The 12,274-nt window shown below is 39.6% G+C and overlaps 1 protein-coding gene across 24 annotated transcripts in view; it reads right to left on the reverse strand.

Moving 5' to 3' along the window:
- The window catches only part of LOC113544821 (calcium/calmodulin-dependent protein kinase type II subunit beta), a 69,790-nt gene that overhangs the window by 23,551 nt on the left and 33,965 nt on the right, over positions 1 to 12,274 (reverse strand). For 12 of the 24 annotated variants that reach the window (XM_053241438.1, XM_053241437.1, XM_053241439.1 and 9 more), the window contains exons 9-13: positions 11,683 to 11,777; positions 11,466 to 11,588; positions 10,243 to 10,326; positions 8,689 to 8,731; positions 6,589 to 6,675 (exon numbers count right to left, since the gene is read on the reverse strand). In XM_053241438.1, coding sequence (XP_053097413.1) covers positions 6,589 to 6,675; positions 8,689 to 8,731; positions 10,243 to 10,326; positions 11,466 to 11,588; positions 11,683 to 11,777 — 432 coding nt within the window. The remainder of the gene's footprint in view (positions 1 to 6,588; positions 6,676 to 8,688; positions 8,732 to 10,242; positions 10,327 to 11,465; positions 11,589 to 11,682; positions 11,778 to 12,274) is intronic. The other 12 variants (XM_026943823.3, XM_026943820.3, XM_026943817.3 and 9 more) reach the window with 1 other exon arrangement.

Consider the following 12,274-nt stretch of genomic DNA (forward strand, 5'->3'; position numbering starts at 1 on the left):
CTCCCTGAACCAAGGGCATGCACAATGCGGGACGTGCATCGTGCACATGCAGGAATGTGCACACACCCATTCACTCAATCACTCAGTCACTCATACACACACACACAGTGTGAAAGCAGGGAGTAGGAGGATCATGTAGGCTCCATTTATACCTGGCATTAAAATCTGTATCTGGATACCTTATCAGGATTGGAAAAATGCATACTAATTGGCAGTGATGAAAACAGAATCAGATCAGTAGTCTGCCTCAAACTGTGACTGGATCTCAGGCAAGTATGAACTATAGAGGCCTTGACAGACAACAGTGTAGCAAATATGTCCCACAGACATAGCCTGATGTTAATCAATTTTTAAAGGGCCTGAGTATGTCCCACAGACATACCCTGATGTTAATCAATTTTTAAAAGGCCTTTTCTGTAAGTTACCTACATCACATATTTGCAGGAGTCAGCGAGTAGTAGTGTAGTTGACAGCGAGGGGGTATTGTTCAAAGAATCCTACACACCCCTTAATCCCTCACAAAGAGGCAGAAGCAGCAACTTTGGGCTCTCCTTGGCCTACAATGACAATATCAAGCAGTGATCACAAAGATCACAGAAACACAAAATGCAGATATCACCATCCTTGCAAGCATCCCCTATTCAGAGGTGACATACTGAGTACCAGTCAGTACTCACTGGGGTTTATATCAGGCCTTAGTGTATTTGGGCTGTGCACAAACCCTGATAAACCATGGCCTGAGGCAATGCAAGGCAAGGTTAGATGTATTTAGTGTTGCTCACCTACCTCCTATTTTCAATGAAAATCAAATATAAAGGGAAAAATCATAAAATGATAGTGGCTGTTTGTCCTCACCTTAACCGGCCAGTAATGTTAGGAACAGACTTGCCAGGGTTTAATCAACTAGTTGGGTGGGTCCTGATCGGTAAAGCAGTGTGCGGTATGAGCAGCCCTAGCAGTAGACACACTTCCAGAATATGATCCACTATACAGCACATTATGACTCCATGGTCTTGTTGGTGCAGTGGACTGGTCAACATGAGGTCACCGCTTCATTTCAGTCATTGTGGATTATGTGCTGCAGTATCCCAATGCAGTGCCTCTGTGCACTTCTTCTGTAGAGCATGGCCAAGGCCCTGTTTTGCATCTCCGAGATTGGGATCCCAAAAGAGATCCTAACTGATCTCTTTTGGCATATATTTTATATATTCTTATATTCACACAAATTATGTGAACTACATAAATTATTGGGCATCAAGTCCATCCAGAGAGACTGACAGTTTAGTTGAACATTTTAATAAAACCCTTAAAACATTTAAGTTTGTGCACATTGATTCATGAAGAATTGCTGATACAAATGACTGAAACATCAAATATTTTCATTTTGGGAAATGCCCAAAACCTCCACAGAGTGATAAAGGCAAGCTGGGTGGACAATTCAATATATATCCTGGACCTCAGAGCAAAAGTCATGCACTTATTGCTCCAGACTCTGTAATACAAAATTGCTCCCAACAGTTGTCTCTGGGAGACAAAGTCCTCGTAGTACTTTCCAGGTCCAGCTCAAAATTACTCATCAAGTGGCAAGGACCCTTTGGGGTCAAATGGCAAGTCTGGGGGTCAACTATACTGTTATGCAAATGAACAGCAGATTTACCATAACCAACCTAAAATAGAGTGAGACAATGCCTGTTGCTATGGTGTGTTTTATTCCATGTTTAGTTACTCTGGCCTCAAAGAACACCACCACATGGTTATGCACAGGCTACTGTATAGGTTGACTGAACACTAGAGAAAAGTGCTGCTGAAAGAACTCTGTAAAATGCTGTTAACTGAAGTCACTGGAACTTATATAATAGACTGTAACTTGCTGTAACAAACTCTGTTTTTGGGCAGACAGGGTATTACTATCTAAGACAATCCCCATGAAAAAGTAAGTACAGGCTGTACAAGAAAAATCACCTGTTGTGGTCCTTCACCTTCTTTATTTGAATTTAGCTTAGTTTAGCTGGTTGAATGGCAGCTGGCTGATTTTCTGCACATCCCCAGATTTGCATATTGAGTGGGAGAAATGAGATCCGAACACAAAGCAGACAAGAATACACATAAATTAAGACTCATTATCCAGACAATTATATCCAGATACACATTGCACGTTAATGCATGGTGTAGATGGGGCTGTATAGTGTAGTCTCATAAAATCTTCATAAAATATATCCCTGGTAGTCAAATATAACAAAAACACCTTTGTCAAGCATGACGCTAATTTTATAATAGCTGAAAAACAACGAAATGATCTTGCTGAGAATGATTTCTTCACTGCCATTGCAGTGGGATAAAGAGAAAGCGACCATTCCCTATGTATCTAAGCCTCGTTCTTATTGAGACAGAGAGAGGGCGAGAGTTAAAGAAAGAAGAACATAAAGAGAGAGAGAGAGAGAGACAGAGAGAGAGAGAGAGACTCCTTACCTTGGCACAGATTTTAGAGGCAGAGAAGGCAAGACAGGAAGGGAGAGATTATAAGAGAATGGATTAAGTGTGAGAGATAATAAAAGGTTCGCTCGGAAGACCTTTGGTCGTTGAAAGAGGGCAGGGGGTTCAAATGCACGTGGACTAGGGAAGAAATTCTAAACAGTGTGAATTTGCAAATATACTAATCCAAACTATAACTATTACACTAAGCTCCTTAAAGGAATACTTTAACCAAAAATGCTAAAACAGGTTGCAAGGCGTGATGACTAATGGAGACCGGCTATCAGGATCTCATATTGCTTGCACTAATGATGTTAGCAGCATTAGCTTTTTTGGGTATTCCTTTAGGAAAGCACAAGAAGTCTTTTCTAGTCACATCCTTTCCAGCCCAGATCCTCTTGTCATGCCTTAGTGGTACCTGGAGGTAACAAATTTAATATCTTGCCCGAATAAATATCTGACCCACAAATAAACACACAGTGACAAATACGTTACACACAGAATTCAACAAAAGCTAGAGAGGAAAGAAAGTCAGTCAGAGCTGAGAGCAAAAGAGAGAGCACCTAATCCTTGGTGCTACAGCAAGTTGAATAGAATATAATAGACACACATGGCTTTACACAGGGCACAAGGAAAATACAAAACAGCAGTAATATAACCATATGGGAAAATATTCAATCAATGGAATCTAAGACTAATAAACAAATTTACTCATATATAGTCAGGTCTGTAAATATTTGGGCATTGTCAAAGTTATTGTTAATTTGAGTATATTTACATCCAAATCGGGTGGTCTAGGAATTACAGCACTTTTTATATGTGGTCCCCCCATTTTTATAAGACCAAAAGTAATTGGACAAACTAACAGTCACAAATTAAATTGTTATTTTAATACTTGGTTGCATATGCTTTTTTGTGAATGACTACCTGAACCTGAACTGTCTGGAACCCATAGATATCACCAGACGCTTGGTTCTTCCCTGGTGATGCTCTGCCAGGCCTTTGCTATAGCTGTCTTCAGTTCCTGCTTGTTCTTGGGGTGTTTTACCTTCAGTTTTGGCTTCAGCAAATGAAATGCATGTTCAACTGGATTCAGGTCATATGACTGACTTGGCCATTGCAGAACATTCCACTGATTTGCCTTAAAAAAGCCTTGGGTTGCTTTCACGGTATGCTTCGAGTCATTGTCCATCTGCACTGTGAAGCACAGTCCACTGAGTTTTGGCTGAATCTGAGCAGATAACATAGCCATACACACTACAGAATTCACCCTGCTGCTTTTGTCAGCAGTCAAATCATCAGTAAATATAAAGGAACCAGTCCCATTGGCAGCAATACACGACCACGTCATAAGATGAGGTGGTATGCTTTGGAACATTTGGATCAGTTCCTTCCTTTTTCTCTTTCCATCATTCTGGTACAAGTTGATATTTGCCTCATCTGTCCATACGATGCTGTTCCAGAACTGTACTGTAATTTTTTTTTTAGATGTTTTAGGCAAACTCTAATCTGGTCTTCCTGTTTTTGAGACTTGTGGTAAACTCTCTGTAGTCTTTTCTTGATTGTTGACTTTGACACAGAGACACCTACCTCCTGGAAGGTGTTCTTGATCTGACCAACTCTTGTGAAGGGGTTTCTGTTCACCGGGGAAAGAATTCTTCTGTCATCTACCATGGTTGTTTTCCATGGTCTTCCTGGCCTTTTGGTATTCCTGAGCTCACCAGCATGTTTTTTCTTTTTAAGAATGTAGCAAATAGTTGATTTGGCCACACACAGTGTTTCAGCTATCTCTCTGATGGGTTTGTTTTGATTTTTCAGCCTAATGATGGCTTGCCTCATTGGCAGTGACAGCTCTTTGGGCTTCATATTGAGAGTTAACAGCAACAGATTATAAATGCAAATAAACTCTAGACCCTTTATCTGCATAGCTGTAAGTCAAACAATGAGGAAATAACAAACACCTGGCCAGCTGAACAGCCAATTGTCCACTTACTTTTGGGATCACATATAAAAAGTGCTGAAATTCCGACATTGGTCACCCAATTTGGATGTAAATACCCTCAAATTAAAGCTGAATTCATTATTTAAGTTCAACTCCAATATACTGTGGTAAACAGCTAAAATAACAATAACTCTGTCAATGTCTTAATGTTTACTGACCTGACTGTATACATCTATCATGTGTAATAATATAAACGTAATTGATATCCAGTCTGGCACATTTTGGACCGTATAATGTTATCGTCACACATGGTGTCACTTATTAAAATTGTAGTTACAGAACCTTCTAGATAGGGCATGCAATTTAACCTTCAAAAAGGTAAAAGAAACTTAGCCGAGTCTAAAGCACACAACTGATCTTAAACCATGTGGCATTATGTACTGCTACCCTCACATTGAACCCCCTCTCCTTAATGCAAAGATTAAAGTCTTCTCGTTCATGCAACATCATCTGAGCCACCTTCTTCTGCACCACAAATGCATGCATGCGACCCCGTGCAGCATTCAGCAAACCAGGCACAGGAGCACTGGCAGGGAAAAGAGACCTATCAGGAGAGAAGTGACAGGGAACCAGAGAGATTGTGAGACAGAAAGAGAGAGAGAGAGAGAGAGAGAGAGAGAGAAAAAGTGAGGGGGTGGAGAATGAGGGCAGAGAGAAGGAGAGAGAAAGAGAGAGAGAAAGAGAGAGAGAGTACACAGCTGGAAGATGGGTGAGCTGCTAAAGGACAGTGACGAACGGATGGTGGTGATGAGTTGCAAGACGATGGAGCATGCTGACTACTGACAGAACACATTACGGAACAAGAAGATAAGGAAAGAGAGTGACAGTATGTATTGTGTGGTGAAGAGGACGAGGAATGAAAATAGGACAGAGACAAGAGTGGGGGGTGTGGAGAGATACAGACTATGTTTACATGGTGCCTAATAATCCATTAATAATCCAAATAATAGCTACCTTGATGTAAAAGGTAGAACAGAGTTAAGCGATTGCGTCAAATCAGAAGAAAATATATAGTTCTGAAAACTACAGACTTGCCATCGGCATCTCTTCTCTCCTCTGATTAATCGCTGATTAATTCAGTTAGTTCTGTTCTCTTTCTCCCCCTTTTTCTTCCTAATTTTTTCTCTTGGCCTATTCCCACCCTCTAGCCAGCTCTCCCCTGTCATATGACATCTTTTCGAACTGCTGCTTATGCTGTGTCCCTGGGCATTGTAACACACTCAGATGACCTTTGCAAGCAGACACCACGGCAAACTTAGAAGGAATTCTAAATAATTTCTACATAAATTTGGTAAAATACTGTATATTTATGTTTTGTTAAAGTAGAGTTGTCAATGTGTATTATCAGTAGGATACTAAAATTCTGTTCAAAACCTGATTGCTGACCATATTTGGCTGTTTTCCGGAATTTTTCCAGAATATATTACTTTTACAATCGAAAGTTTTGTATAGATTCTGAGCAAACATTTGCATGACAATGCACAATGACCAACACGGCAAGAATACTGGTCCTGTTGTGAAACAAAGCTCATTTTACAAGTTTCAAAAATGCAATTTGGGATGGACATCCAACTAATATTTTGAAGTAGAATTATTTGGGGGTATGAATGCTTCTTGTCGCCTCCTTTTGTTCAACCCCTGACACTACTGGCCTATTTTTCGGTAATCTAGTAATTTCTTCAATGTATTCAGCAACTACAAAAAGTTATGTAGGTACGAGAGTAAGGATTCTAAGTCTCAACTGATGCCGATGAGATCATTTGTAATTTGGAATAGGAATTAATTAATTAATTTGGATTGCCAAGAATCTTCACATGTAAACACAACCATAAAGCAACAGCACAAAAACAGATGGAAACAGTGAAAAACAGTGACAACAAGACAAAAAAGGTAGAAATGTGGGAAGTGAAACACAAGTTGATGAAGTATATCAAAAATAACTGCACGCCATTCCAACTGCTCAGCCACACGCTACAGTTCACAGTGCAGGTGTCAATATAAGACAGCTGTGACCCGGACATGCTAAAGGCTCCATGCTGAAGTGTGGCCTCTGAAACACCAAAGAAAGAGAAAGAGGAAAGAAGAGAGAAGTGGGCTCCTCTGAGGAAGGCTACCTTGTTCCACCAGGCCGGCGGCAGTGCCGGCTGCAGCAGCAGCAGCCACCGCCGAGACCGTGGCCGGAGCTGTGGTCTGCCGGCCCACTGCCAGAGACACACACACCCACCGTAAACACACCGCACAGTGAGTGTGAGAGACAATGCAAGAGGAAGGAAAGAAGATCTCTGTGTTAACTTGCAGTTTGAACTGCATTAGACACTGTCATCAGAAACACATGATGATTTCAAGGCACCGCTCCTAGGAGAGATTTCTGGTGCTTAGTAACAGTAAATCCTATCACAGTGAGACAAAAAAGGATTCATTTTCTTGTCAGGGTTTTGACTACAGTGTATCAGACCCAAATGGTACAATACAAATGGTACAGTCATAACCTTGGGCATGGATTTCAATACATCTACTGCATTCCTACTCAAGTTGTAGATGTACAGTGTAGTAATATTACAGTTTACTGCATTAGCTATTCAATGTAATTGAATTATGATAGAAATGAAATGAAGAAAAATATGGATAGACCAGACAGATTTTTCAGAACAATTCACAACAATTCACATGTTGAGAAGTGAATGCTTATTTCTGAGATTCATTCAGATTGATCACAATGTAAAGGCAGCCATTTTGTTTTCATCCAAACTACCAACGAAGCTATATGTGTTTGGCAAGTTTTTCTGTTAATGTAATGTTAATAATGCTACAAAAAAAAAAAGTTGGTAATTCCCGTTTTACATTCATCTTTCAGCATACAATGTGTTCGCTTTCAACATGATCAGACACAATTATTACACAGAATCAGATGCTTAGAATTTGGAGTTTATAGCAGATTGGGGGAAAAAAATATTAACAACAGATCACGCATGTGACCTACTGAACATTTTCTCTTTAATGCGATGTTTTGATCCCTGGACTAGCCCGATATAACTTTAATCTCTTGTACGTTTTTGAATGAATGATTTTGGACCATGGCATTCAAAAGAAAATATAGAAATATATAATTGCTGTATGATCTGTTAGCGAGTTATTCCTACTACTACAAATGTCTATGAAATTGAATTGAAAGTGAAATCTAATTGTAGGTCATCATGAAACTGTCATTATATGCTACACTGTGTACTCGTTTCTTAAAGGGAATTTGACTGATTGGATGTCGCAGCAGCATAATTAACCACAATTCTTTACAATATATTCACTGAAATCCCACCCCCTTTCTACATCTGCACCTTTTTCCACCTGCAAGATTTTTTTGGCACCGTGATCATGAAAATAGAGCATGGTGGACAGTTCTTGTACACACAAATACTGACTTTGTTTACTTCTCCAAATGGTGAACTTCCCCTTTAAGGTTGAATGTGTGTACATATGTGTGTGTGTGTGTGTGTGTGTGTGTGTGTGTGTGTGTGTGTGTGTGTGTGTGTGTGTGCATATGCATGTGTGTGAGTGATGCTTGGACACTCCTCCACCTCCACTCCCGCTGACACACCCCACAGGATGAGGTAATTACAGTAATGAGAGCAAAGAGAGCAGGGAATGGAGAGAACGAAGAGGGAAGGAGAGAGAGAGAGAGAGGGGAGGAAGAGAGAGAGAGAGAGAGCTCATCCAAAAGCTTCCTTAGAACAAAAACTGTCGCTGCCGCCCACCAACCTGCTGTTTGAAGTGTGAGTGTTTGAAATGTGTGATTGTGTGTGTGTGTGTGTTGCAGGAGTGTGTGAGAGAGCAGATGCTTCATTAGAGCAGACATAAATCACATGTTATTATAAACGCCAGTTACTGAACACATTCTGGTACAGAGGCACACGCCCAAAAACCCTCCTTCCCTACACAACCGGTTTACCAGACTCAACGTATGAGCCTACTAAACATCTTGGACACGCACGCACAAGAAAAGGAAGCAAATCATTTTTATGATGCTTTGGTTCTATATTAGAGTGATATGTTGCATGTAACATGGCTGTCGATCAAGCTAGTGCGTCACTTATCCATCAGGAATCCTAAAGACGGAGTTTTCATTGTATTTCCTTTGTGGTTTCTTTTATTCGGGTTTCAGATGAGTGCACATAAATTCTCCCAGTGAAGTACATGCTTCAGGATTAATGTTTACTTACCAGAGAAGTTGCGTGAAACCAGCATGGTGGTGAGAATGGCTCCCTGAAAAGAAACAGTTCACAGAGCAATAAGTTACAGAGCAATCACAATGCGTAAAAACTTCTGCACTCAGCGCTTTTCCATTGACGCAGTACTGGTGCCTAATGACAAATAAATCGTTCTGCACATTTCCAGTGCAAAACCTGCTCGGTTCCAGGCTTGAAGATGGCATCATTTCATCACCGTAACAGCTTTAGCAGCTCGTTTTATCATACATTCAATTGCAACTCTGGAGTCATGCTCTTGCTATGGGCACGTGAACAGATATTACACTGTCAGTCCAGGTGGTTATACTCATGAGAACATTGTTGCTAGGCAACTGGGAAATACTGACACCAAGCTTACAATTGAGGCTAACAATTTAGCTAGCTAGCTAAGGCAGAATAACAAACAGTGGAAGCAAGACAGATCCATTGGAAAAATCAATATTTCCGTTAGATGTGTTGCAAATATTCTAAGAAATGGCTCCAAATGACTAAAAATCACTTAGCCAAACTTCCATGGGCTCTGTCACATTGAGAAACATACTGTGGGCTGTCCAAAAATATCTAAAATAATAATAATAATAATAATAATAATAATAACAACAATAATAATATAACTATACCATAAGAGTAGGCTGTTGCTGTGAACTGAATACAACTGAATTTTCCAGATTGACTCCATTGACTTTATGTCTACTAAGATGATCTCCAAAAATGCCAGCACACTGTGCAATATTTGGTATTAAAAATCACAGATACCTCAAAACAAGACAACAATAAATATACAAGTCTGACATTATGTGTGTTTTCATTTTAAGAGTGTAAGAGTTAAGACTGGGTTATAAGTGCTGGTGAGGTGAGTTTACAGTTTAGTACTGGTTACTTTATCTTTATCTTTATCTTTTAAGTTCTTAGTTTACTAGTGATAAGCAGACATTTATGATACAAGGTTTGAGAAAATTGGTGGAACATAAATTGAGTTAGAGCTGACCCATAACCCCTAACCCTAATGAAGTAGCACAATAAACACACTTATTCAACCTGAAACACACTCCACTCCTTGGACTTTTGGCTTGACTCTGCCCAGTTCTGCCTACACAGGAGATGCTGGATCAGGTCCGACTCTACCCCATGGACTTTGGCGAGGGGTGCTTGTCCAGAGTGGCTGATGCATCGATGTATCTAGATAGCTAGCAACAGCAGCTAATGCAGCATCTACGGGTTTCCTTTTAAATTTATTATTTTCATGGCTGCCTTTAAAATAAGCTGTACATAATTTCATGGGGGTGAAGATCATTGTTAATAATAAACAAATTAAATATTGTGGATCAATGGTCCTATTCGACTTTGGATGATAAAATTTTAGAAATAAAGTACAGTATTTTGACCTGCACTGGTTCACTAATAAACTTCCACAGCTCTCAGGCAGGTTCTTCAGAAAAGCTTTGCTGTTTCTCTGAACATCACCATCTCCTGCACCAGGATTTTGTCAGTGGAAAAGGGGAAATCAAGGAGGACAGACAGTCAGACCTTGAGTTTTCTCCTGGCGTTGAACTTCTTCAGGCACTCTACTGTCTCTTGTCTGTGCATCATGGAGGCCACAGTCGAGCGTTGCTGTGAGAGAGGGACATGGAATTACACAAAGATGAAATAAGCAGTATCTTAATTATGCAAAACATTCGTAATGTCTCTGTGATGCACACATTGGAAATCATCTGATACATCTGATATATTAGTGTGTCATTTACTGACAGCATACAGTAGACCATTAACCTGTAGTCAGTTGTTGTTTTTTAATGTAGATCTTTACACACATTTTTAATACTGTATAATATATAGTGCCCTTCAGAAATATTGGCACCCTTCATAAAGATGAGCAGTATATTCTAAGCTCAAACATACAGGGATATTGTATAGTTTTAGCTCAACATGCTTTTTCCTAAACACAAAATGTTTTTTAAGTGTTCTACAAAACCTTGGTTTCAAAATTATTGGCATGTGATCTTTTGCGATCTGTGCGCTGGAGAGTCTCTTCCTGTAATGTCTAACAAGATAGAAACAACGTGGACATTGCAAAACATTGATTTTGTATTTCTTTAACCATTTCTGTTTTGAGATGGAGGTATGTTTGGCTTATTATTGTATATATGGCTAAGTCTTAAACTCCTGGCATATGCAACCAGGTTTAGGGCTGAAATATTCTGGAACATAACAGAATTCATGATGCCATTAATCTTCACAGGAACCCCCAAACCACCTGCCACAAAACAGCTCCAAAGGATTACTGATCCACCTCCATATTTTATAGTCCAGTACCAGCAAAGAGTTTGATTTTGGTCTCATATGACCACATACTGTAATATATGTTACCAAAGTTATTTCTAATGACACTTGGTGAAGATGCTCTCACCAGTTTCAAAGAGTTTGTTGTTATGAAAGTGCCATTTAACAGAAATTTGACACAAAAATCAACTAAACTGTGTAATTCTGAAACTGTGATCTTTTTCCCTCCTTACTATGTGACAAATTTCTACCTTCAGCTTTTCGAAACTAAAACATCAGAGTAAACATTTTGCTCTCATCCATGCGGTACATAGTTGTTTTGATTAAAATATAAAGACTCAGAAAAACTAACAGTGCAATTATCAACTCCATCAGTACTTTTACAATGATCAAGCATTTCTGACTGCTCATCTGTTTGTGTCTGTGATGATGAAGTGAATGTGTGTGCTTGCATAACCATAGACACTTACGCAGACCCATGGGTGTTTAAGCGCTTCCTGTGCAGTGATCCTCTTGGCCGGGTTGATGGTGAGCATCTGGTTAATGAGGTTCTTGGCTTCAGGGGTGACTGTGTCCCACTCTGGAGAAGGAAACTGCAGGACAGTAGACACACAAATGTGCAAGATTGATGGGTGTTGAAGTGGAAGATAAGTAAGTAAATGGCGTGTAATAATGTCCGGCACCTACATCATAGGCTCCGGCTTTGATCTGCTGGTACAGTTTGTGCTGGTCCTCATCCCAGAAAGGAGGGTAGCCCACGAGCAGAATGTACAAGATAACACCTGTATAGACATTTTACAGCAAAAAAAAGTATTATTTATAGAGTTACATAAAACCCCTCGCTTACAAAAGTCTTTTTTAAATAGTTGCACTTTATATTACCAATTTGGACTAGTGCCATAGAAATTTAAAATTAGAATAAAACATATTTCTCAGTCAGTTCCCTAATCAGACAGGAGGAGAGGCAAAGTGAAATAAAGAATGTATTAGAGAAAAAAAACATGAAAACTTTCCACTTTCTGAACTAATGTCTCTAGCCCTGTAACTAGTCTCTAGTCCAGTGAGCTTCCTTCAGCTAATAAATTTACATAAATAGAATTGGATGAAAAGCAAGATATGCTAAAAGCAAGAGAGGATATGCACAAGCCACACTGGTTCATGTTTTTGTTTTGTTTTTTAAAAAAAGAGTCGCCGATCTATTTTTTTAACTGTATTTTTTCCATAAGTTTGTCGGCTCTGCTACAGCTATTTTTCAAGTACTCCATTCGGGCTGCTGAAG

Source organism: Pangasianodon hypophthalmus, chromosome 17 (assembly GCF_027358585.1).
Source record: "Pangasianodon hypophthalmus isolate fPanHyp1 chromosome 17, fPanHyp1.pri, whole genome shotgun sequence".
Classification (NCBI taxonomy): domain Eukaryota; kingdom Metazoa; phylum Chordata; class Actinopteri; order Siluriformes; family Pangasiidae; genus Pangasianodon; species Pangasianodon hypophthalmus.